We start from the raw sequence: 27,282 nt of genomic DNA, 5'->3' as shown, positions 1-27,282 counted from the left end.
TAGTTCCAAATCACTCATTATTTTTGATAATTAAGATTTCTCCCTTTATATGTGCAGGTATTTGATTGCCACTATCTGGCTGATGAAGTAAAGTACGTCCATAACGGCTGTCCATTGTTAAAGAAGGACACTGTCAAGCTTCGACTGTACAGGTACATCTGGACATCCTTCAAATGGGAAACATGCCAATTCTCTTTTTTTCCTGTTCTTACTGGTGTGGCATGTGCATGTGTTTATATGATCCTTTTATGTTTTTTAACCAGATTCACGGATACGGAGACATACATGGAGGTGTTTTCTCTCCATGTGGACATTATGGAACCTGATTGCAGCATCATAAAGCTAGGGCCCAAATCTCTGGAGGTTCCTGAATTCTATGGTCTCTCTGATACCGTGGATGGCAATGTGGTGTCCTTCCACTATGAGAGGAGGTCTAGTCTGGAGTGCAGCATCTATCTGAGTAGCCATGACACCCACCTTCCAGCTCATGGCCAACTGGTCACCGGAGAGCCAGAGAAAGCTACAAAAAGAGGGGACGAGCCAGAGAGCTTCATCCACCTACGCCAGCAGCTAGGTAACCTATAAAACTGCATGGCTGACAGCTGATGATGGCAAATCCCCATTCCTAGCTTATCCATAAGTGAATAGGACAAAAATACAGCAATAAAACAACAACAAATTTGACCTAGAAACAAGGTTAATAAATGGTTAATAATTGTGTAAAGGTGATTTCTGTTCTTTGAGTCATACTATGTTGTAACAATAGTCCATGCTGTAGCTGTTTGTACAGGTTCACAAATCAAACAGTAATGCCCCTATGTGTAGAATTGTATGTGGCTATACAATCTTTAAAATTATTCTGATGGCATACATTTTTGTAGAGGAATCAGACAGAAATTGGTGCAGTGTTGTTGTTTCAGGCTTTCCTTCTCAGTCTGTCCTGGTCAGATTAATTTGGGCGTAGCTGCCTGCCACGCTGAAGTTTTTGATGCTACCAAGGGGTGACCTTGCATGCCATATATCAAGAGAGCATGCGAGAATTGCAGGATCACAAGATCACACAAGTTTCCACGTTGTCAGACTTCAACTATTGAGTTTGTGACCAGGCCACCTGTGGTTTGGACCAATCAGCGTCCTGTGAGGAGCTTCTGGCAGCTGCGGGCGTGGTTTAGGTGTGTGTGTGTGGCGACATGGAGTGGCAACATGGAGAGGTGGTTGTTAGTTCAAAACAACAATGGCAACTCCAAAAGAGGTTAATTAGCGTAGATACTGCAATGGCATCAGTTAAATAAAAACTGGAGAGTATTTCTTCATTGAAACGTCACATCATATTCAGTGGACAGTTAATGCTGTCACATATATGACTTGGTGTGTTCGGAGGGTTTTAATCCGCAGTAGCTATGTATACAAACACAAAAATGTGTCAGGGTTGTCACATATATAGACATATTCAGTGGCTTTCTTACCCCGTTTTCTTTTACAACCGACAGATAACTTGTCCTGCCCTTCATGTTGAAATGTCCGGCCCACCTCTCTATGGGGCGCCAAACGTAAAAATTCAGATACAATTTTATAGCTGATATATTTTGATTACTTAGCTCACTTTCCTCACATTTAGATCATTTTTCTCACATTCAAGACAGAAACTTGTGTAAAACAACATGTTATTGTCAACAAAATGTTTTTAAAAGTTAAATAAAAAGTTAAATGTTAAATCTAAATATTAAATCTAGATCTAAATCCAAATCTAAATGTTAAAGCTATATCTAAATGTTTAATGTAAATCTAAATGTTAAATGTAAAGCTAAATGTTTCGAAAATATCAACAGCCTATTCTTTTTTTTGTTTCACCTCCTGATCCCATGGCTGATGGCGGGGACACTGCAAGGGGCGTGGTCTATTTGCATATTTTCTAAACATGTAGCTTTACATTTAACATTTAGATTTCTGTGTATCTGTATCAGTGTCTCTGTGTCTTAACCAGCAGCGGCAGATGGCCGCCCACCAAGAGTCTGGGTCTGTCCGAGCTTTCCGCCTGCAAAAAGGAGTTTTTCCTCGTCACTGTTGCACTAAATGTTTGCTCGTGGGAAATTGAAATTGTAGGGTCATTGTAAATTATAGAGTGTGGTCTAGACTTACTCTATCTGTAAAGTGTCCTGAGATAATGATTTGACATTATAAATACAATTTTATTGAAAATTAAATTGAATAGATTTAGATTTAACATTTATATTTAACATATGGATTTATGTTTAATATTTATATTTAACATTTAGATTTAGATTAAATATTTAGATTTAATATTTAACTTTTTATTTTTATTTTCAATTCAATTCAATTTTATTTATAGTATCAAATCATACCAAGAGTTATCTCAGGACACTTTACAGATAGAGTAGGTCTAGACCACACTCTATCATTTACAAAGACCCAACAATTCCAGTAATTCCCCCAAGAGCAAGCATTTAGTGTGACAGTGACGAGGAAAACTTCCTTTTAGGAAGAAACCTGGGACAGACCCAGGCTCTTGGTGGGCGGTGTCTGAAGGTGCCGGTTGGGGGGGGTGATGAACAGTGGCAGTAATAGTCACAGTAAAGATAATGGAACAGTGACTAGAAATAGTAGTTGTAGTAGTTCATGTCATTGCAGTGTGTAGCAGGGCCCTACAGTGCCCTGCTATGCATATTATTGACAATTGCAAAGAACATGTTGTTTTACACAAATTGATGTCTTAAATGTGAGAAAAATTAGCTAATAATGAATAATTGAATTTTTACATTTGGCACCCCATATCTCTTGACCTGGTCAAAGCATTTAAACACAAATTCAACACTGGTTCAAACCTGTTTGAGAGGGGTATCAGTGATAATGGACCAAGAATAGACCCCTGTGGCTCCTGAATACTGATGAAAAAATATTGACAACCCTTTCAGCCACAAAAGTTTATTTTCTCCTTGTAGGGTAAGTGTGGAATCAGTTAAGTCTGCCATTATCTAGATGTTACACTCAATAAGTAAAACAATTATACAAAAAGTGATGTCAAATCTCTTATGGTTGTGTAATTATGCAGATAATAAAGCCAGAGCAATGTGTAAATCGGACGACTGCCTGAAGGGTCTGAAGCGAGTGAAGTTTGGCAAAATTCCCTGTGATGACTTCCTGGTGATGGGGCTGAGGTATCAGCACATAGACCCTCCATCTCCAGACGTAGACTACATTGCAATCAGACTAGATCTCAAGGACACCAGGAGTGGCAGCATATATCAGGTAATTTGGCTATTGTTGAGTACTGGTAAGTTTTAGCTTTAAAATGTGTTGAATGAGTCAGTAAAATCAGCAACTACGACCCATATTTACGTATTATTGTCAGGTGACACAACCCTTTAGTAGCCGCAGTAATTATGATGGGAGCAAAGTAGGAAGTGTTAGAGTGACACATTTCGCATAAGGGTTGGTAAACAAACACAGGACTTTCACCCAGGAGACCATTGTTCATGTCCCGGGACAAACGGAACTACGTCGCGTCAGTGAGGTAACAGATGTAATGATTTTAATCCACTACTAAGTGGTTTAATCCAACCACTTAGTAGTTTTTGTGCCTAAACTTAACTAAACTGCTACTGTTTCACAACGTTATCGATGTTTTTAAAACCATGACCTTAACGTTTAGGTATGAGGACGCTCCTGTGGGTCATATATCCTGCCACTGCTATGGATGCTAATTTATGAAGTGCTCCTTAGGGTCGTATTAGAGGGTGGAGGCTTGGAAATAAAAAACTTATATCGTCATATAGATTTGGAGGACTTGTTAATTGAATGTCAGCACAATTTACTGTATAAAATATGTCAATGTAGAATACGTTTTTATTTCTTTATTTTGCTCACAGCTTTAATGGTTTTAGTTATTTTAGCCTTTGTTTTTAAAATATTGGCACTAAATAAACTCCATAAGAGATTGATTATATCACAAAATTTTCTAAAAAACTAAAAAGGACTAAAACATAGACAATTTAGCTTGAAGTACTCATTACTTTCTTTTTTTTGTGTAGTCTGAAAAGGCCTGGATTCCAGTGCAGATAGTCGGTGCAATGCCCAACCAGCCTCCCAAACCGTCCTTCATGTCCATGTTTATCCTGGAAGTGGACCAGTTCATCCTCACTCCGCTCTCCACCGCTACACTAGACGCTGAAGATGAGGAAACTCCCAAACAGCTTTTGGTTTTCAACATCACCAAACCGCCTGTGGCTGGCTTCATCACCCATCTGTCCGATCACACTCGCCCAATCTCTTCCTTTACATGGCTCGATCTCAATGACATGCTCATTGGGTATCAACCTCCGAACTCCTCACATACTCAACGCAGGAATTACGAGGTAGCACTTCCCTTTCTTATACATTCTGCAGTATGTAAAACAATTTAGGTGTTGTAACTGGTTTCTGAAAATCTTTGTAATCTTCTCATACAGGTGGAATTTGAGGTTCATGATTTTTTCTTTGAGAAGAGCCCATCAATGACTGTTCACATGTCTGTAAGGAATGCAGACACAAATGCACCCAGAGTGTCCTGGAATATGGGTATGCTAGCATTGTCATTAAAAATGCACATCACTTTTTAAAATGCATGGAAGCAATGAAGTTGTTAATGTAATAACTCCAATTTATTTTAACAATGACCACTTGTAGTGACAATACTAAAAGGACTTATCGCCCAACTTACCAGTTCAATGGAGCTTTTCAGCCTCTTTTAGCAAAATGTCTTCGGTTCAGTCTCACTGGTCTCATCAACCTGGCTTTCATATGCAGCAGAGTATCTGTTTCCAGCAACAAAGCTTTGAAAATCCACTGACTGCCAAGCATTGGCAGACAAACAAAGTTGGCAAATGGTCAAAAAAGTCAAACATTTAACAGCTAAAGAGCCAGATATTTATTTAGTTGGTGGAGACCAAATCAGAGCTAAAAGAAGAGAATATTGAACTTACGTTCATCAAGTGGACAGAAACACAACTCAAATGAATTGAGAAGAAGATAATTGTGAATTTATGTAGATTTAAGGCTGCATTAGGCAAGATTTACTTGCCAGAATGCAATTTGCATAAATGGAAAAGCTTGGTTACACCAAAGAGGCTGGTATCGACACTGGAATTCATCTCAATGTAAAGTGGACTTAGAGCTTTTAACTCTCTGGTCTTTATGGTATCTTTCAGAATTATGCTTGGCATGTACTGTATACTTAGCTAAGTAGTTTTTCTATGAACAATTTGTCTTATAGGTCTCAGTCTGTTAGAGGGTCAGTCTCGGCCAATAATGTGGGAGCAGCTCCAGATTGTGGACAATGACAATCTGTATGCTGTTCGGATCATCACTGTGGACGGCCTGCAGCATGGACAGCTCACTGTCAGAGGTACGAACAAAACCACACATTGCCACTTCTATCTAGTTACTTTGATTTGAAATTGCTGATCACTAACCATACACATACAGTTGATAGATAGATACTTTATGCTTATCTGTGGACATTTTTACAGCCTGTACACATAAAAACAATTAATTACAAAAACAGTAACACAACACATTCACAAGAACATTAGTTATTATTGCTTCAGTTTGATGAGGGCAGTGATGGCAGAGGGCACAAAGCTCTTTCTGTACTGTGCTTTTTTTCAGATTAGAGATCTGTATCTGTAGCAAAATCAGCCAAAGATTTGTGGAATTTTGACATGCAAGTTCATTCCATTCACCAATAGTGAACCCTGACAGTGCAACAGCGCAGACTGTTGCAGGAATGAAAGCAGAGTTGATAACAGAGGTTGCTTCATCTGTGTTACACCATCCATATTTTTAGAAGCCTGCTGTGTCGGAGCATAAACTGCTGAATAAAAGCGCCATCAGGCAAGATTTGATTGTACAAATACATATAAGTCTTGAATAAAGTGTTGTTCTGTTCAGTTAGTAACCATGCTCACTAGCAAGGCAGCTAGCTTTGTTTCATTTGAATAGTTTTTAGCAGCATAGAATAGAATACTATCCAGTATTTAACATTTAAAAAGCTATCTCTGTCTAATAATGAAAAAAAGAAATTTGCAAAAACAAAATTGGCTTGGTATTTAACTTTGGTTTGCTAATTTTTGATTTAGACAACAAAAAGGTAGAAAAAACTGCTCTGTTTTTCGTTTTTTTGGTTTAAAACGTTGGTTCAAAGACATATCAATGTTCTTTTTTAATTGACTTCTGTTTTTGTTTGATTGTTTCATGTGAAATCCAGGGGGAAAGGGCTTCATGTTCACTGTCAATGACATCAAAGCAGGCGTGGTTCGATATCACCATGACGACAGCGACTCTACCAAAGACTTCATCATCTTCCGCATCACTGACGGCCCCCATCAGACCCGACACAAGTTCCCCATCAACATCCTGCCGAAGGACGACAGCCCTCCGGTCCTCATCACCAACATGCTGCTGGAGGTGTCTGAGGGACAGATGGCTCTACTGAGAGGCTCCACCCTCCAGGCTTCAGACCTGGACTCCAGCGATGACTACATCCTCTTTAACATCACCCGCCCCCCACAGGCAGGAGAGGTCATGAAAATGCCAACATCAGGGCTCACGGGTCAGGCAAATGGATTTTATTTTCTTATTTTATTCTACATGGAGTTTTTATTCAAATCTTGTCATGTTTCTGTTTGTTTGAATCCAGGTTATCCAGTCAGCCACTTTCTGCAGAAAGACCTGTCTCAGTCCATGGTTTACTATCGACACCTAGGAAATGAGGTGTTTGATGACTACTTTGAGGTGGTGCTGTCAGATTTCCATGACCCCCCCAACCTGTCAGAGCCTCAAGTGGGTAACAGCAACACATCTCTCTGACATAACATTATTTAGTAAAAAGGACAAGATGAGGGAACACCATTTCAATTCATACTGAATGATCATGATCAAATTCTATGTGTCAACACTGGTTGGCTTTTCTTTACAGGCTGAATACAGTGTTTGGAAAAAATATCTTTGGGACAGGGTTTGAGAACTTCAATTAGTCTGAGTTTAAGTCCTGTGGAAAACATAAAACTTTCACACAGAAACGTGTTTTTGTGTCACGGGAGTACTACCAAAGGGGCTCGGTGTTTTAATCCAAACCACAATCTTTTTTCTAATCTGAACTATTTGTTTAAGATAACCATGATGGTCACTTTTTGTTAAATAAACTGAACCACACCACCTTCTTTTAATCACTTTGTGGTACAGAGCGACGGTGGAATGGTTGTCTTTGGGTGATTACTGAATAGTAGCATTCTCCTGTACGATTGATGTTGATCTTTCATTCACTGTGATAGAGAGTGGTAAATGTGGTGAGCATGAGTGGAGATGGCTTTGCTAGATCTGTGAAACTGAAAAGGGAAAATTACTGAATTCTTCACGTGGTCTGCCCTATCAACCATCTCCCCCAGCATCAGAAACTTGGAGAAAATACAAGCAACAATTGCAGTTTCTGCGGTCTCCATGGGGTATTTCCGTTACCTCAACATGTAGTTTTTCTACGGCGGCAACATGGCTCTGAAGCTACACCATAACCCCTTAACAGAAGTATGAATTTAGTCATACTAGCAGTTCTGCATGCTTATGTCAGCATGCTAACATGCTAACAATGATAATGCTAACATGCTTATGTATGTTTCGGAGTTAACGTTTATCATCACGATTTTAGTTTAGTGTGTTTGCATGCTAACATTTGCTAATTAGCACTAAACACAAGGAACAGCTGAGGCTGATTGGAATGTAATTAGTTTTGTAAGGTATTTGATCATAAACCAAAGTATTGGACACAAACATTTTCACCCAATGATGATGCTAGATGATAAAGAACAAAGTTGTTACAATTCATCCCTGGGAACATGAATGGCTGTACCAAATTTAACTGCAATCTATCAAATAGCTGTTGAAACATTTTTTCACAAAATCACAAATGTCAACCTCATGGTGGTGCTACAAATCAGGGGATCACCAAAGTCAATAAGATTCATCTTCTGGGGACCATGAATGTCTGTACAAAATGTTGTGGCAGATGTTAATATTTTTCACTGGAAAATTAAGCCTTGAGCTGCTTGTGGCGATATATGAAAAGTCAAGGGATTAACAAATTCATCCTCTGGAAACCATGAAGGTCTGTACCAATGTTGTAGCAATCCATCCACTGGTTGTCAAGACCAGTTTACTAAGAAGAAATGCTCACACTTTTTTACACAAATTAGCAAAATCCAAAAATGATTTCATGTAGGTGGTTGGAAAATATCACATTCGACTTGAAAAAGGAAGATGCCACACTCTTCTCAGCATCACCTGAATAAACAAACTACTTATTATTATAAGTAAAAGTTACATTAGCATTATTTATTTAAGCTCATTGTAACATCGTATTCATTGTTATAAATACTCTTGATAAAGGTCCTGACAATCACCATTTATTCTTCAATAAATGGTGATGCTAAGCAAGAGAAGAGTATGGGATCTTTCTTTTTCAAGTCTCAAGACATTTCCCTAAAACCAAAACTGCCAACCTCAAGGGATCACCAAAGTCTTAAGATTCACCTCCTGTGGACCACGGATGCCAGTAACAAATCTCATGACAATCCATTTAATTGTTGCAACGATATTCAATTATGAACCAAAGTGGTGGTAGACTGGCCAACCACCTGACATTGCCGTCCTTTGAGCTATTTTGAGTGGTGTCCATCTATAACGGTGTCCTTGTGGTGCAGGTGGTGATGGTGCACATAGAGCCTGTTCCAGACCAACCACCCAAAGAGGTTCCTGGTTCCAGTCGGTGTCTTGTGATCAAAGAAACAGAAGTGGTCCATATAACACGGCAACAGCTTCACTTTGTAGACCAGGAGTCCCCCGACAGTGAACTTACATATACAGTTACTACTCCACCTTTCTACACTGGTCCTCAAAGGTTAGTAGGTCCTCACCTTCAGAAAACACACTGGACAGCAAACAGTGGGAAAACATTCTGTCTGAATTGCGCGCTGTTGTCTTCATAAGCAGCAGTCCAGATGCTGGGAGGTTGTTCTTAGTCGACAGCGTACCCAAATTCACCAAAGACTCTAACGCACCACTGCTGAGGCTCTTCACACAGGTAATTATTTTAGTTCTTTATTCAGGAACACATGCAGTCATATTAGCTCATCCAAAACGTATCCATTTTTACTTTTGTTTGTTTACAGCATGCAGTGAACTTCATGAAAGTAGCCTACATGCCTCCAGTCTTGGACATTGGCCCTTACCCCCAGTATATCCAGTTTGTTCTCTCTGTAACCAACCAACTGGGCAAAACAGTCACTGGGATCTGCTTTAACATCACTGTGGTGCCAGTAGACAACCAGCCGCCACAGGTGGAAAAGAAAATGCAATTATATATATTTCCTATTTCTTGAGTGTGGATATGTGTATAGAAAAGTGTGGATACATTCTGTTTCAGGTTATTACCAACCCTCTGACTGTAGATGAGGGAGGGGAGTGCTGGCTCGGCCCTGAACACTTGTTGCTGTCAGACGTGGACTCGATGGAAGAAGCTCTGCAGGTGGTGCTTCAGAGGGAACCACAGCATGGAGCTCTGCAGCTAGGTGGACTCCCATTAAATCCAGGCCACTCTTTCACTGTGCAAGACCTAAAAAGTCTTAAAGTTAGGTCAGATATCCTTCATTTTGTTTCCTCATTTTCCTTTATAATACAGTTCTTTTAACTACAGTCTAAACAAAAGACATAGCATTGGATGTACTTATATAACCAAAACTGAACATTAAGAATTACAAAGGGCTGTTGGGTTGCATTAGATGTAGAGTTGTATCTAATAAAATCGTAACCCTGCATACATCTGGGGAACAGTGTCAGTGGTTTTGACTGATTCTGACCACTATATGGCAGAACAAACACAGCCTTAATAGCCATCGAGTTCTCAGGTTATTATGGCCAAAACAGAACTAAATGAAAAGTGAATATGACATAAACGGGACTCCAATAAATGCTAATGTTGTTTAGTGTCTGCTAAATAGGTAACTTCTTGCTAACACATTAGCCATAGCTTATAGTGGAGTTCTGCTCCCAAGTGGCCAAATGAAAGATTGGTGCTGCGCTAAAATTAAGTCATTTTAAATCAATGAAAGTACTGATTATACAGTTGACTCAAGTTTTGTTCTATTAGTATAGCTTTTTATATGCCTATAAGGGAAAAAAAGAAAAAAGACCAAAACTTCCATTACCAAGGCATGCAGTTTTAAAAGAACATCTTGATGTAAGCTCAGGTCCCCCAGCTTTCAGTGGAAAAGCACAGTATCAGTTTATCACTGTATGTTTCTAAGAACACTGGGTAAATCCGGATACTTGTCACCAGCTGGCGTTGGAAATGGTTTTTAGGATAAATAGTGCGAGGTAGTTAAGTAATCAAGTTCCTTAAGAAATTCATCTCTCATCAAATCTGAATTGTGTCTGTCATTTGTCAATCAGGTACAATCACGACAGCTCAGAAACTGTAGAGGACACCATTGAATTCACTGCAACAGATGGAACCAATTCAGGCAGTTTTGTCCTGAAAGTGAAGGTAATAGCAACGGTCAACCATTATGGCATTCTTGGTAAATTGGTACATCCTCAGGCCTAAAAACTGAACCATACATTTTTATACCAAAGTGCCTTGCATGTCAAATGCATGCCCTTTGGATGCCATACCAATAACAACGAGGTTTGGATCAGCACAAAGGGCAGTACACACCTGACCTGACCCTCTACCTGTTTTGTTGTTGCACATTTTTTATAATTATTCAGTGGGTTCTATTTTCCATCTTATGTTATGCATTCTATGTATTCTATTTCATCTTATTTTCATAACATTCTGTTCCTGTGTTTATGTCTATTTTTCCTTCTTGCATTTCTTATGCACAGATAATGTTTTTATTATTATCTCCAGGTGATTCCCATCAATGATGAGGTCCCAGTGTTGGTTGCTGGTTTGAAACCAGTTCTCAGCTGTGCGGAGGGACAGGAAATAGTCATCACAGCTGAATATATCTACGCTGCTGATGCAGACAGCAACAACAGCAGCCTGGTCTTCCTGATCGCCCGGCAGCCGTATCATGGTGTCGTTCTCCGAAACTCCATTGTGGTTGATCGCTTCATCCAGGCAGACATCACTGCAGGGATCATCACCTACAAACACACAGGTGGGCAGCGGACAGTGGGCTTAGAGCTAAGTGTTTCTAGCTGTTCTGGGACCAGTTAACAGTACTACTTTTGTCTTTAGGCTCAGGTATTGCTGAATATATGTCATAGGTTTGTTGTTAAAAATAAATTTGGTTTGAGAAGTGTGTGTGTGTGTGTGTGTGTGTGTGTGTGTGTGTGTGTGTGTGAGGGGGGGTACACAAAACAAGGGGTCTGGGGGTCCTCCACCAGAAAAATGTTTTCTATTTGAATCCCATTTTCTGCATTTCTACAAAGTTTAGGGACTATGATAATACAAAATTCAGAAAAAAGTTGATCGTAATGATAAATTCAATAGTACTAAACTACGTAAAAGAAAAATATGTCTTACTATCATTATTGTTTAAAATAGGGGCCGATCACCGAGACTTATAAATATAATATCAAACGAATTTGAAAGGGGGGGGGGGACACTAACAGGATTTTGAAAAGTGGGGGGACATGCCCCCCCTGTCCCCAGTGGATATTACGCCCCAGGTATTTAGTGCAAGCTTTTCACTGTAACTGTAAGAATGTCCCATTCCCAAATGTTAAACTAAACCTTTTACCAGTTACCAGTTAAATATACTGTGTAGCTTCAATTTCATAAAATGTCAACTATCAGCAGCTGCAATACAAAGATATTTGTACTTTGTATGTATTTGTAGCTCTGTATCCACATTTAAGGAGCCAAATTGGTTGTCAAGCTGTTGTGGAGGGGAAACCCAAGTTACTCTTATTTTTAACTGCCAAACATTATTTATCTATCTTTATAGGGGGAAGTGCATTATTATGATATATTTCCTGTTATTAAGTAAATGCAACAAAAATTAAGTTGACATTTAGTTAACACCAGGGGTCTCTAATCTTAGATTAGATTAGATTCAACTTTATTGTCATTGTGCAGAGTACACAAAGACAATGAAATGCAGTGTAGGGCGGGCAAAAGCTTTTATACATAACTTTTTGGTACATAGAATACTAAAAAGTCCTTAGGATTACCTGTATCTGTGGATGGCTACCTTAGTGACTACCTTACCAATAGTACCTTATCAATGTTTTTTTTCTTCTCACAAATAGACTGATTTAAATTCACTAATAATAGGTTGGATTCATGTTGAGACACTAGTTTTTGAAAAAAAAACGTCCAAAAAATTAGGGGTCCCGGATCGCCTGTTGAAGATCTCTGGTTTATACTCCTTGTGACTTTTGCCTTATGCTAATTGGAGCGTCTAGCTGTTCCATCCTTTTGATTACCATTCCCCTGTTTGATTGAGTTCATATTCAGCACCTTGACATGTAACATATACAGTAAATATCTTGGAGAGATGAACAAAGTATAAACACCTCAGCGCCTGCTTTCAGATACTGCCCTCTGCAGGAGATAGTGTATGCTGCCACTGTTTATTTAAAACAAACAGGAACAGCTTTATCCCACACACACACACACACACACACACACACACACACACACACACACACACACACACACACACACACACACACACACACTCCATCACTCTATCTATCTATCTGTCTGTCTATGTATCCACCCATCCATCCATCCATCCATCTATCTATCTATCACACAATGCAGTACAGTAGGGACTGTCTCTAAAAGCACTTTATAATATTGTGGTTTTAGGATTGGAGATTGGACTCACTCCTCGCCATGACGCCATCACCTTTGTTATTTCTGACGGAGAAACAGAAAACTTTCCTCTATGCTGCGGTGAAGAAAATCCCTCCAGGACCAGAGACATGACTCAGCTACATGTACAACACAGTCTGCCTGTGTATGACCTCCACATCACAGTGTTTCCAGTTGACAGCCAACCACCTTCTCTAACAACAGGTGGGCCATTTCTAACTCAGTCAAAAAGTGTCCAGAGAACCAGCTTTGAGCTATAACTTGAATTACAAATGCACTATTGTGCAAAATAACAACAAAACTGTGTTATTACTGTAATTACACATGTGTGTTTCCTGCAATGACAATTTCAAATGTCTGCCATGAAAAAGGTCTATTAGCACAATGTTTTTAAATTTTACCATGGATATCTGTTTATATATGGTGGTTATTTTATTAAACCAACAAGACAAATTGATGCAAAATATCTTCAGTACATAAACTTATATTATGTATTTATTTGTTTTGTTTAAAATAAATGTACTTATGTTTTAGCTTCTCCTAGCCACAAAAACCTGTAAGCTAAGTAGCCACGAGTTGAAGAAAGTTTAAACACTTAGCTAGCAGCTTACTGTAGCCAAATATGTTTTTACAGGAGTTGTGGGAGACCAAACCAGAGCTAAGGAGTATGAGAACTGGACTTTAACTTAACAGGTGGACACAAACGTGACTCAAATGCTAATGAATGCTAATGTTGCTCTGTTAGATGTGTAAATAAGCAAGTGTTTGCTAATGTTAGTTTGTCAAGTTTATAAGCTGATAATATTCAGTTGTGGCTGACCATTTCCATGGAGATCTACTGAACCCAATTCATATTCATTAGTTTTTAGCTTCTTTTAGCTCCATTTTTAGGCTAAAAGCCTTACATTTCTCAGATGTGGATTTCAGACTCTCAGCAGGCAACTCTTTGTTAACATGTTAGCCAGCCTTAATGCCAGTCTTTATTCTTTTCAATTACACCAAATTGAGGACCACTTTAAATGGATAAAACTCGGGCCCGGCTCCCGGCGGTTATGAACTCCCACAACTAAGCTGATTCAGGTGGCAGATATAGACTTGACTCCCATCACAGTATCAGGCTCCAGAGAAGACTTTATCTTCACAGAGCTTGATTTTGAGTTGCTGCACATTGTGTGTGAAGACTAGGTATTTTACTGTAAGTTGGTGTCGTGGTCTATAAGAAATAAAAAGAGAATACAATGAAGAATATCAATGTAAGCTAAAGTCTGATGACAATGATAATAAAGCTTTAGTAATAGTTACGAACATGATATAATCAACACAGTGGTTAAAATACTATCACTAACTTGACTAAAAATGGCAGCCATAATCTTACAATAGAAAAATAGAAAAACAACAAAATATATTGGATGACCAATATACAAATACTGTGGTTATATGGTTAATCATTTTTATAAGTTGTTTTTTAAAGCGTGATTTGTCCTTTTCTGTTTGTAGGAGACATATTTATTGTGGATGAAGGTGGGTCTGCACCAATAACTGCATCTCATTTGAAGGCCTCTGATGTGGACACTATTCTGGACCAACTTGTGGTCAGTCTGATTTCTCCGCCCCAGTTTGGCTACATTGAAAATGTCCTGCCTAGTCCTGGATTTGAGAAAAGCAACACGGGTATAAGCATAGGTAAGCATTATGCAACGTATATTCTCATTAACAGGTTTGTATGATATCTTTAGAAATATGACCCTTGTATTTAATGCTGTAAATAGTCGACTGGGAACATTACGTGACTATGGTGGTTACGTTTTGGCACCAAAACGACTGGTTAAGATTAGAAAGAGAGAGAAGTTTGTGGTTTGAGTTTAAAATAATTACTTTTGGTCTCTTCAGGTGAAAGTCATGTGTTTCCCAACTCCCTCCCTATGCAAATTTTGACACCCTCAAACTACATCACCTGATTTCCTTCTTTGCTCCGGGCATCATTACTACAGACACTAGAGGTTGCTGCCCTATAGCAAACGTCAATGTGGGGCCTACAGTAATAAATATGTGGATTACATACGAATTACAGTGCATTACGATTTGTAGGTATATGTATGAACAGTGAATGAGGACAGCCTGCAGATGTATGTTGTCATCAGATAGGGGAACAAAAAAATATTTTTCTGTCTGTACTCCTTTTCCCCAGCTTCCTTTACATACAAAGACATCATTGATGGTCATGTGAATTATGTACAGTCCAGACACCAGAGGATGGAGCCCACAACTGACCAGTTCATGCTCTGTGTGTCAGACGGCATACACAGCTCTGCCCATGTCCCCTTCTACGTTATTATTAACCCGACAAACGATGAGATCCCACAGTTTGTGGCTCGGAACATCACAGTAAGTTTTTATGGTCAGTTTCACTAATGACAACCAAAACGAGACATTCCTATCAGTTTTTCTTCTCAAGATATGGTCCAATGTTCTATGCTATCCTTCTGTGATGAGGTACGAGAAGGAGAAATGAAGCAGCTGGACTCATCAGTTTTACATGCGATGGATCTGGATGTCCCCAAGAACAGCATGCTCTTCAGTGTGGTCAGAGCCCCACAGCATGGCAGCATCATCACCCACAGCAGTGAAAAGCCCGTCTACAGGAGAGGAGAAGCCAGTCCTCCACCCCTTGTGGTCGACTTCACAATGACAGATCTTTCAAATGGTATTTCTTACATGTCAGCTCTAAAGTCAGGTCATTGATTTATTCAGTTTGTCTCAGTACAGCCGTGACTGTTAAAGTCATCTCAGTGCTAATGCTGCCTTCATGTACTATGGGAAAGATCACCATTTATACTGTGCCTAATTATCACATACAATACAAAAACTTTTAATTTAATGACAACCATGAATAATGATAATTTGATGATTTATATACATTATATAAATGTTATAATTGTGGTCGGTCTCTCTCTCTCTCTCTCTGTCTCTCTCTCTCTCTCTCTCTCTATCTCTGTCTCTCTCTCTCTCTCTCTCTCTCTCTCTCTCTCTATCTCTCTCTCTCTCTCTCTCTCTCTCTCTCTCTCTCTCTCTCTCTCTCTCTCTCTCTCTTTCTCTCTCTCTCTCTCTCTCTCTCTCTCTCTCTCTCTCTCTCTTTCTCTCTCGGGTAAGGCAAATTGCCGCCCACCAAGAGCCAGGTTCTGTTCGAGGTTTCTGCCTATTAAAAGGAAGTTTTCCCTTGCCGCCCTCTCAAGTGCTTGCTCATGATGGACTTATTGTGTCTCTGTAAATTATAGAGTGTTGTCTAGGCCAAATCTATCTATAAAATGTCCTGAGATAATGTTATGATTTGACACTATAAATAAAATTGAATGGAATGCTCATGTGTCCATAGAGACAGAGCGCATCACGTCATACTCTGAAAGCCATGCCCACCGGTGCCTACGTTTGCAGCCAGCAAACCAAGTCAAATATCAAAATGTCAGTTTTAGCCTAACTATCTGTCTGTAAGTTAAGCTAACACAACTAACGTTGGACATATCGTTAGGTTAGTGTCAGGATCCCACAGGCTTACCATTCTCTCTGCTGATTCCTCACGTCTGTATCCACTTTTTTCTATATAAAATCTCAGATTTTTCAGGTTGGCAGCTTATAAAAACTTAAGTTATGGGTTCTTCACGTTGTTGGTAGTGAATGTCACCACACAGCAGCTTTAAGGCATTTTTCTGTTGTTTGCTAGCAGACAAAATTGACAAGGAGGCACCTTCATGCAATACAAGTCAATGGAGAGCGGAGAGTTCTTGTCCCCCCTTGGGGGCGGGACTTAAATGCGCTCTGTTTCTGTTGAATGGAATGCACACATGACACACACATTAACACATGAGCACGTGACACATTAACTAGACTCCGGTAGTTGCGGCACATTGATGCAGTGTGACACAGATGCATCGGTCAGCCCACACTGCCGTTCCATAGCTGTGTGGACACAGCTACACTTTACAGATAGAGTAGGTCTAGACCACCCAAATAATTTACAGAGACCCAACAATTCCTCCAAGAGCAGCAAGGAAAAACTTCCAGACAGAAATCTCTGACAGAACCTGGCTTGGTGGGCAGCAATCTGACGCGTATCATAAATACAGTTTAATAGTTTCTTAACAGGACTGAGATGATCAGAGGAAAATGCAATGTACAACTGTGTGTCATCAGCATATGAATAGTAGGATATATTGTGTTTCTTTATAATAATAATAAGCGGGAGCATGTACAGATTGAAGATCAATGGCCCAAGGATTGACCCTTGTGGAACCCCAGAGAAGATTTTTGTTTCTGCAGATTTAAAACAACCTATTGAAACATGAAAAACTCCCATGTCTTCTCCCCTTGCTCTTTCCTGCCTGTCAAGCTGTCAATTAAAGGCCATAAAAGTAAATAAAAATAATCTTAAAAAAAAGAATTCTATAATGGCAGGAAATTAAACTGAGCATTCAGGCATTTGTAGAATAATTTAAACTCAATATTACATCTTTTTATGAGTCAAATAAATTGTTTGATCATTTACGTTTAGGAATGGATCTAATGTACATGCACGATGACTCAGAGAATATGGAGGACAGTTTTACCATCCAATTGACTGATGGCAGGCACCAAATCCAAAGACAAGTGATGGTTAAAGTGCTGCCAATCAATGACGAGGAGCCTCGTGTCATCAGGTCAGACGAACATCTTCTCTACAGTTGCTGTTTAAAGTTAGTCATCACATCAATGTGGGAAAGTAACTGAACATGATCTCAATCATCTGTCCTTCAGGAACAATGGAGTAGATGTGGAGCCAGGAGAAGCCAGGCTTATTTCCAGCATTACACTGTTTGCACAGGACAGTGATACTCCTTCTTCAGAGGTCAGCTACATATTTGATAGTGTTCCTACCCAAGGAATACTTCAGCTTAAGGTTGGTGCAGTGTCTTAAAATTTTAAAGAGACACAATATGATGATATTATGTCCCCTTTCTGTGTTAAGTGTGGGGAACACACTGAACCATCCATTTGTGCCTAATAAATCATTAATGCTACTGCTCTGCTGCTATAGCAGGAACTACGGTGAATGATCAAGGCTTTTTACTTCAAATGTGAGAAAATGCGCAGTTGCGATCCCAGACTCTGGGGTCCCTAGGTTTAGATAAACTCTGGACTAATACAGTATGGAAAGCAATGGCTTGACATTGACTGTTGATTAAATATTTAATTTACAATGTTGATTAGCTGGGCATACTGGGAAATATAGATACTCTCAGTTGATAATAACCATCAAGTATTCAGCCAAGCCAAAGTATAACTAGTATTTTACATTTGAAAATGTGTAAAAGGAAATCTAGGGGAGCCAGTTTGAATGAGTCTGACGCAGCTCATTAAGTTTATAATAGTACTGTTATCTTTAATATGCAGGGCTTAATTTTGTCAGGAGATGCTGGATCATCAGCCAGTATAAGCTCAGAGTTATTTGTAATAAATGTATGTTCTTCACCATATGGTTGCCTTGTGCATCATACCGTATCTTTTTGGTTGTGTTGTAGCCTTTCTACATTTGGACATCTTACGCATGAAGAAAGGTGAGATTTAGCCTAGCATAACACTAAAATATGCATTGAACCCATATCAAACAAAATTCCCTGGGGTCTCATTTATAAAACTGTGCGTAGGATCCTTACTAAAGTGTACGTACGCCCCAAAAGCCAAAAATGGCGTATGCCAAAAAAAATAAAATAAATCACTCTGGGACATTTTCGATATACCAGACCTAGATTTAACAGAACTATATATTATATCTAAACAAGCCTTAGTGATAAAGTTGAAGATTATATATATTTATTTAAAAAAAAACACTTAGCTGTCTGCCCTTTGCCTCTGGAAACAGCGAGCTGCCCACAGAGTGGCGAGGACCTGTATTTGGACTGGGATGGCACAGTTCCGGCACGTTGCCCTCTCTACTGGAGCCAATTGAGTACGTAGATCCAAGAGCACAGCTTTAGGGAATTTAAATCGGCATATTAGCCAAGTCTTTTTCTCTCCATTGGTGTAGTCCTCCTGCAGGGCCAGCAGTGCCATCATGCAGCATTACGCATGGGGGTCACCGCAGTATTTATATGTTTACAACAATTAGAGTGATTGATAACACCATCCTGTATTCCATGCAGTTGGGCCATCTCCTCCTCCTGCGCTCCCAGCGGACAATGTGATGGTGAGACAGCACCGATTAAATATTAAGAATTTATTTTTATTTAAGATTTGAGTTGGAGGTGTTTATGGAACAATTATCACTCAGTACAAGCGCAAATAACACTGCTGGATTTAATCTTCATGATAATGTGGCTGATATGGAGTGAAAAAATATGCGTGAGGCATTCAATTCAATTCAATTTATTTATAGTATCAAATCACAACAAGAGTTATCTCGAGACACTTTACAGATAGAGTAGATCTAGACCACACACACTCTGTAATTTACAAAGCCCCAACTATTACAGTGATTGCCTCAAGAGCAAGCATTAGCAGTAGCTATTGTGACAGTGGCAAGGAAAAACTCCCTTTTAGGAAGAAACCTCGGACAGACCCAGACTCTTGGTAGGCGGTGTCTGACGGCACCGGTTGGGGGTGTGATGAACAGTGGCAATAATAGTCATAATAAAGATAGTGGAACAGTGACCACAATGGTAGTCGTAGTAGTTCATGTCATAGTAGGGCACAGCAGGGCGTTATGGGGTGTAGTGTGGTACACTCTACAGGCATCAATACTTGAAAATATTACGAGTAATCGTTATTCCCACATTTACTTTCTGCAGTCTGACTTCAGTTCACCACCTCACCATCTGCATCGCCAATTCCCAGTGTCTCCAAAATGTGCGTATGTATGGGTCAGAGTTTGCGTGGAGGACCGCACATTCTCCCGTCAAGTTTAATTTTTTTATAAATCACAACCTTTGCGTGGGAAGTGGCATACGCACATTTTCAGCTCCGTTTTGTGCGAACGCCACGTTTATAAATGAGAACCCAGGAAAGGACCATTGATAGAGTTGGGAAGTAGAAAAAAAATACTGTATTTACTGTAGTCTATTTAAAGATTGTGTTGCTTAAACTAATATTTGCAATACACAAGTTAGTTCAGTGCCAAGTGAAGTGGCACAGTTTACACAGCTAGAAAAAAAGTGGGTCCCCTTTATAGATAGAAGGGGGCCACGGTTGCTCAATAGTTCCAAAAATACAGCTTGTTACACCATTTAGATATTTTATGTTTTATAGTGATGAATATTCTCTCTGTATGTTTTATATTAACAATGGATGTATGACTTTGTGTAATGTAAAATATGTCACTTATAAGGATGAACCCACAAAGAATTATTACCAACTCTGCATTCCCCTCAACTCTGCCTGGCCTTTTAGTTTTTTTTTGGCTCATTGTTTTGGTTTTCAGGCCTACAAACTTTACTCTCATCAAACTTGTTTCCTGCAGCAGCAGGCAGCTGTTTTCAGTTGTAAAGCTTGTCATGATTGGTGACCTCTCCTCATCAGCTGCTCCTCTCTCTTGCGGGGTACCCCAGGGTTCCATTCTTGGCCCCATTCTGTTTCTTTATATATGTTGCCTTTAGAGGCTATTATAGGCAAGCACAACCTGTCATTTCATTTGTCATTTGTTATGCTGATGATTTGAAAATGTATTTGCCTATGAAAGCAAATGACAGTGTCACACTAAACTCCCTGCTTAGTTGTATTAATGATATTAAGTTGTGGCTTTCACAAAACTTTCTTAATTTGAACGAAGATAAAACTGAGTGTATTATTTTCAGTACTTCAGGCACGCAAAATGGTCCAGCTTTGAGTTTGGGAGCCCTGGCATCATACACTAGGTCAGCTGTCAAAAATTTGGTGGTTACTTTTGATTGCAGCATGAAATTTGACAAGCAGATCAGTAATGTTGTTAGAATGAGCTTTTTCCAGCTTTGTCTCCTGGCTAAAGTTAAGTCTTTTCTGAGCAGGCACGACCTAGAAAAGGCTATTCATGCCTTTCTTAATTCAAGGCTGGATTACTGTAATGCTCTTTATGTTGGTCTGAACCAGACCTCCATCTCACACCTTCAACTTGTTCAAAATGCTGCTGCTCACTTTTTAAAAAAAAAAAAAAAAAAATGTAAATGCTAATGTACTTGCACTTACTTCTTGTTGTCTGGAGTTTGCACAATCAAGGTTGAACGCATTTAATTGTAAAAAGTCGCTTTGGATAAAAGCGTCAGCTAAATGACATGTAATGTAATGTAATAATCTAGATGTGCACACATCACTCCTGTTCACTACACCCTACATTGGCTCCCTGCGCATTTTAGAATATATTTTAAGATCTTATTGTTTGTTTTCAAGGCCGTAAATGGCCTGGCTCCGGAGTATTTGTCCGAAATCTTAACTTTGCATCTTCAAATCAGCTGGTTTTAGAAGTCCCAAGGTCAAGGTATAAACGGTGGGGTGATCAGGCTTTTGCAGTTGCTGCCCCGAGACTCTGGAACAAGTTACTCCCTGATATTCGCACTATTTCAGATGTAGCTCTTTTTAGGTCCAAACTCAAAACCTATTTGTTTAGACTGGCTTTTAATACGTAGTAGTGGTGTGACAATTTCACTCTCCTGTTTCTTTGTAACCTTTTCTGATTTTACTGTGTTATATGTTTCATTCTTTTTATTGTATGATATGTTGTTTTATACTTGATTCCTGATGTAAAGCACTTTGGATACCTGCTGGTTGCTGTAAAGTGCTATATAAATACAATTTGATTGATTGAAAGCTTTGACAAAGCCACTACTCAGCAGCCAACAGCAGACAGACACAGTTAGAGATTAGCTGGTAAACATTTAGCATGTAAAAAGGCAGGTATTTTTCTCAGGAGTTGGTGGAGACCAATTTGTTTTGGTTTTGAATGGTCAAAATGTTGTTGCTCTTAGGAATTGGCTTGGACCTTGAACGTTTCTGGCTCAATCATCTACTGGGGACATATATATGATATTTGTGTCAGTTGTCAAACATGGGATGACACTGGGAGGTGTTGTGCTCCTGTCTCAGGAAGGCCAGGACTGGGTGACACTGACAGCGGGGAGAAACTGCTCCCAGGAGATGGTGGACCTGAACCTTCTGCGCTACGTGCATATAGGCCTGCACGGTGCTAAAACACATGACTTCTTTGTCTTCTACTTGTTTGATGGAAAGAATCAATCACCACCGCAGCACTTCCACATCTCTGTCAAAGATCTAGAAAAAGGTACTGGAATTCACTCTTAAATTTTTCATTAGACATAGCTTTGGATGAAATAGTCTACTTGTAATATGATTGACTGCCTGGCCACATCATTTCCCTGTCCTCGGCCCAGTGTCAGTTCATACTGATGGGGTCCCAGTGTTAACTTAGCCTTTAAATGTCTTCTCCACTATGATTTCCAGGAAATATTGCCATCTTTGTGAAGCCAGCGAACGTCAGCCGTGGAGATCGTGTGGTTCTCACCACAGATGTGCTGTTAGCCAATGATGGCACAGAAAAACCAGAGGAGCTTCTGTATATCATCACCAACCCTCCTGCTCACGGACATATAGAGTACATCAAACATCCCGGACTGGGCATCTCCACCTTCAGCCAGATGGACATAGCAGCCAACCTTGTGGCTTATGTGCATGACAACCGAGCCATCACACCCACAGAAACCTTTCAGTGAGTCTAGAAACCATTGTACAACTTAAAATTATGAATTCCCATTGTTGGATTTATTCATAAATTTAACTATACATTTATATATAAATCACAGATTTGATGTTTAGGTGTAAGAATGTGTGGTTCAGAAGTGGAGCCTATGCTAACTACATGGTACAGTATTTACATTAACCTGCAGTATGGTCTGGCTGCACCGCTAGCTATTCTTAGATAGGGGGAAAAATGCTCTGGATTGTTTGTATTTTTTTAAACCAATCACAACTGTCCTGGGAGGTGCTAAGCCCTGATAGCGGAGATAGCAAGAAAGGAGGGACATCGGGATGTTAGGCTTTATTCCAGCGATGTCAACCATTGAGCCAGACGAAGATAGTCTCGCTTTGCCAACCACTTTCTCCACAGCACTGCTGAGGAGGTCTGGCTAGTCTACACAACGGATGGATGGGAGAAAAACGGTCTCTGGTTTATTGCCATTTCTTTAAACCAATCACAATCAATATGGGCAGAGCTAAGCACCGGGCAGTGCCACGGTGCCACTGCAAAATAGCCTTGGGAAGGAACTTGTTTTATGGAACATGTGTATGTTCAAAAGTTGTTTAAGTCGTGCAACAGAAGGCTCAGATTGGACACCGGTCACCCCTTGCATAATGTTGACACAATGCTAGCTTGGCTGAACTACCATTAGCATATACGCCTTTGCAGTTCAGGAACTAAACCCTCCTGTTATCCTTGGGGTCAATTTTACCTTACTTAATGTTGAAGTTTTCTAAATGGTTCCCTTAAATTGTCACACAATCCACGCTCGCGCCCGTCATCATAAGTTGTCTAGTCCAAAAGGTCTCGTCATAAGCTGTCCCAGACGCGATGATAGGTTTCAAACATTTCAGATTTTATCGTAACCTAAAACAAGATGTGCTTGTAGGTGGAGCTCCCTGTAGATGAGTGAGAGATGGGAACTGAACAGCATGTGATCAGAAAGCAACAGGAACAGTTTGCATGTTTGCATGTTTTCATTTGTTCCAGTTCCCCCGTCTCTTCACTTTGGAATAATTTTGTAATCAGTATCTGCTCTGAGATCAGTTGTGTGGGTTGTGCACACTCACATCAACATGACAAAAGTGTTTGCTGTCTTTCTTGCTTGTTCACATCTGCAACCCCCCTCAGACCACAAACCAGTAACTTGAGGTTTAACCTTGAAAACAGGTAATGTCCAAACCTTATGGGAATAGACCACTGGGGCAAATATGATTAAAACACATGACTAACAAGAACTAGGGGCCTGTTTCACCACATTTGCAACATGTAAACTGTGATTTGCAAGTGAGATAATTTCCACTTTTTTACATATTTTACCAATTAAAACAAATGGCATCCTTGCACCCAATTCATGAACATGCGAGAGCCCTGTAGGACTTGCAAATTTGATTGCACTGCTTGCCGATTGTTTTTGTAAAATGAGCCCCTGAACCACACAAACGCAAACCTTAACTGAAACATCTCTAACCAAATACTGTAACTCAACCATCCAAGCCCTTGCTTAAATGTAAGGTCTCGCACTTTGGATCATTCTCAGTATATCTAACCCAAAAACAGCTTTTTGCCACCTTTGTTCTCATGTCGGTTACATGATTTTAAGACATCATTCTTAACTTTCATAACTTTTCTTTGAATTGATTCCTTACAGTGATCACATTTGTTCAGACAGTCTGTCTGTTTTTGGCAGGTTTGTTGTGAGTAATGGTAAAACCAGCCGAAATGGAAGCTTTGAGATTGCAGTGGAAATGGTGGATCGCTTCCTGCCATCTCTGTCCTCCAACAAAGGCCTCTCCGTTCCACAAGGCTCCTCCATGATCCTGGGTCCTGACTGCCTGGTCATGTCTGACCCTGACACTCCACCCAGCGCCCTGACCTTTGTCCTCCTCCAGCCTCCACAGTATGGCAGGCTGCTTTTAGGTGGTGGAACACTAACTACTGGCTCAAACTTCACCCAGAGAGACATCCAGGAGATGGAAGTAACATATAAACATGACGGGGGGCCGTCACAGATTGACCGATTTGCCTTTACTGCCTCTGACAGCACCAAACGGGGTTTCCTGCTGGACGGGCAGTTGCATACTGAACCTGTGTTCTTCACTATTCAGGTAGGTGATAAAGCGTGTAGAGGCTTTGTGGTTGTGCCACAACTCTCCAGCAGCCTCAGTTGATCACAGCTGATAGACCATGAGTTAAGAATATACCCTTGGGGGGATGGACCGAGGGGGCAAGCTAGCTAGCTATAGAGAAACAGAGAGAAAGAGCGGGGTAAGGAGGGGCTGAGCGAAGTAAGTAATGAAATAAGATTGTACCCATTTTAAATAGTAACTTGAGACCATCTTGCGATGGGATTACACCAGCCACGACGTCAGGCCAGGGTCGTTAAGTGGGGGAGCTCTTTTCTTACTTCTAGCACCTTTGCTCGGGCCTGAAAAGTGAAGCCAATGCTGAAGTGCCTTAAACCTGCATTCTATCTCATTTCCAGGAGGGGGCGGCTCCGCTGGCTCCAAAAAGAAGTCAGTTTCTATAGAAGTCTTTAAGAAAGTGACCCTACTTCTAACTTGATTTATAACCTCATTTTCATAATGAGTTTATTGGCTCAATTGCTAGTTTCAATTCTTCAATACAGCATGATGTTCATTTTGTAAATTATAGTCCCATTTATTGCACTGTTTACATTAAAATACCTGTAAACTTATTTGTGGGTGCTATCCATGTTCACGTCTTAAACTTTGACCCTCTCAGTGTGTGTCTTCACTTCATCAAAGTTTAGTGGAATATTTTGGTCGCCTAAAAAGGTCTTGTTCAGCGTTCTGCCAACCAAGCTACCGTCTTTAGCGTTTACCTTAGCACCATTGCAACCATAGACAACACTGGCATCCTCACCAGCTCCACCCTCTTGTCCAAAAATTGTCACATCCGGTTTCAAAAAACCAAGATGACAACAGCCAAATTGTTAAACTCGAGGCTTCAAAACGGCAGTCCACAAACAACTGGGTAATGTCGCGGCTGTTACGTCCATTATTTTATTATTACAGTCTATGCCTCTATTGTAATCTAAACTACACACCTGTAAAGTTTCGTGACTCTTTTACAGTTGTGACGCAATCCCTGTAACAAAACAGACAGACATGTACACACCTAGTACAGTACTCAAAACTGCCTCTGTGGTAGTTTCCGCTACAGTAGGCGTCTCCAGGACCATATTAAGCCATCACGACACACAAACACACAGACACACAAGGTGAAAACAATACCAGCGACGCTGTGGCGGCTGGTAAAAACTTTTCATCATGTGCTTTTGTAGTTCGACCGGCTGGTCTCACACAGCCAGCAGCTCATCACAGCTCTGAAAACGCAAGTGCAAATTTCCAAATATGAGCTCCAGCTGTTCCACTTTCCTATATTTTTATGTGATAAACGACATGTTAGGGCATCAACCCCTGTCAAACACACACTGCATGTATATGGGAATATTAGTGGAATATTTATTTTCATTAGCCATAAAGGAATATTTCTGAATAAGGGCAAAAAAAATAATATTTTGTGCATGTAAACATAGTCATTGGTTCTCTGGTGTAGGCCTTTAAATGTGTGTTTATCATATAGGCTATGTCACATGATTTCACAAGTCCAAACTACTGTCTTTTCAATGATGTTCATGTTAAACAATCTCTGTTTTCTTAACAAAACATATATACTTTCAGATCAAGCCTTTGGATAAGTCGTGCCCTGAGGTAGTGAAGCTGCTTCCTCTTTGGAAAGTAGAGCTTCTCGGTGACGAACGATGCGGGATCTTCGTCTCATCTCTTGAGCTGAAGGCCCAAGACAGTGATAGCAGAGAAGAAGAGCTGATATTCTGCATTGTTCACCAGCCCTACTTTGGTTACCTAGAAAATATTACTACAGGTTGGGAAATACAATTTATTTCCATCTTAATCATAGTTTAGCTTACTTTGTAGAATGATAAAAACAGTCTTTGTTTTTGCTCTTGCAGGTGGTTTTGTACCACAATGCTTCTCTCAGATAGAGCTGAACAAGAGAACTATTGCCTACATAATCAACTCAGACAGGGAGTCCCTCTCAGACAGCCTGGAGTTCACAGTGTCTGATCCTTTAGGGAACACCGGGCCCTCTCACATGTAAGAATAAAACAAACGTGTCACACTGATTTTTATGACATCTTGAATTTACAGTTAAGTCTTCACGGTGCTTGACCTTGCCTTGCAGACTTGAATTCAGCTGGTCCTCAGTGGAGCTGTCTCAGTCTGAGTACTCTGTGTGTGAGGAGCAGGGAACTGTCTCGCTGGACATCATCCGAAAAGGAAACCTGGCAGAGTCTTCCTACATCACTGTCAAGGTCTGAAAGTCATTTGTTATTCAAACTGGGGAACTGCTCTTAACTCACTACATAAGTACATTTAACTCAGTCATAATGCCTTTTTTACACAGATTTTAGGACCTTGTTTTTGTGTCATGTTTCTTTATCGCAGGTAAAGGAGGTGACTGCAACAGCTGGAAAAGATTTCTTCATAAGCCCTTCTTCCCTCATTCAGTTTGATCCAGGTACAGTATGTCCAAATATGTTCCTGATACAGAAAGCAATTTTGCATTATTTTTTTTTAAATTTACCAATTTTTGCTATTGGACACCC

At 40.0% G+C, this 27,282-nt stretch overlaps 1 protein-coding gene across 6 annotated transcripts in view; it reads left to right on the top strand.

The window, feature by feature from the left end:
* The window catches only part of frem1a (Fras1 related extracellular matrix 1a), a 48,190-nt gene that overhangs the window by 12,500 nt on the left and 8,408 nt on the right, over positions 1–27,282 (top strand). For 3 of the 6 annotated variants that reach the window (XM_078275851.1, XM_078275849.1, XM_078275852.1), the window contains exons 3-29: positions 58–152; positions 264–574; positions 3,071–3,267; positions 4,050–4,373; positions 4,467–4,575; positions 5,270–5,401; positions 6,263–6,607; positions 6,695–6,837; positions 8,751–8,947; positions 9,037–9,130; positions 9,219–9,386; positions 9,473–9,681; positions 10,498–10,591; positions 10,958–11,210; positions 12,872–13,081; positions 14,375–14,560; positions 15,066–15,262; positions 15,371–15,581; positions 17,424–17,568; positions 17,666–17,807; positions 21,959–22,154; positions 22,334–22,598; positions 24,319–24,736; positions 26,336–26,537; positions 26,626–26,770; positions 26,859–26,988; positions 27,122–27,194. In XM_078275851.1, coding sequence (XP_078131977.1) covers positions 58–152; positions 264–574; positions 3,071–3,267; positions 4,050–4,373; positions 4,467–4,575; positions 5,270–5,401; positions 6,263–6,607; positions 6,695–6,837; positions 8,751–8,947; positions 9,037–9,130; positions 9,219–9,386; positions 9,473–9,681; positions 10,498–10,591; positions 10,958–11,210; positions 12,872–13,081; positions 14,375–14,560; positions 15,066–15,262; positions 15,371–15,581; positions 17,424–17,568; positions 17,666–17,807; positions 21,959–22,154; positions 22,334–22,598; positions 24,319–24,736; positions 26,336–26,537; positions 26,626–26,770; positions 26,859–26,988; positions 27,122–27,194 — 5,191 coding nt within the window. Of the gene's footprint in view, positions 1–57; positions 153–263; positions 575–2,856; positions 2,962–3,070; positions 3,268–4,049; positions 4,374–4,466; positions 4,576–5,269; positions 5,402–6,262; positions 6,608–6,694; positions 6,838–8,750; positions 8,948–9,036; positions 9,131–9,218; positions 9,387–9,472; positions 9,682–10,497; positions 10,592–10,957; positions 11,211–12,871; positions 13,082–14,374; positions 14,561–15,065; positions 15,263–15,370; positions 15,582–17,423; positions 17,569–17,665; positions 17,808–21,958; positions 22,155–22,333; positions 22,599–24,318; positions 24,737–26,335; positions 26,538–26,625; positions 26,771–26,858; positions 26,989–27,121; positions 27,195–27,282 lie in introns of those variants that run through there. The other 3 variants (XM_078275855.1, XM_078275850.1, XM_078275853.1) reach the window with 2 other exon arrangements.

This window comes from Sander vitreus, chromosome 19, assembly GCF_031162955.1.
Source record: "Sander vitreus isolate 19-12246 chromosome 19, sanVit1, whole genome shotgun sequence".
Lineage (NCBI taxonomy): Eukaryota > Metazoa > Chordata > Actinopteri > Perciformes > Percidae > Sander > Sander vitreus.
This window is presented reverse-complemented; position numbering and strand designations above follow the sequence as displayed.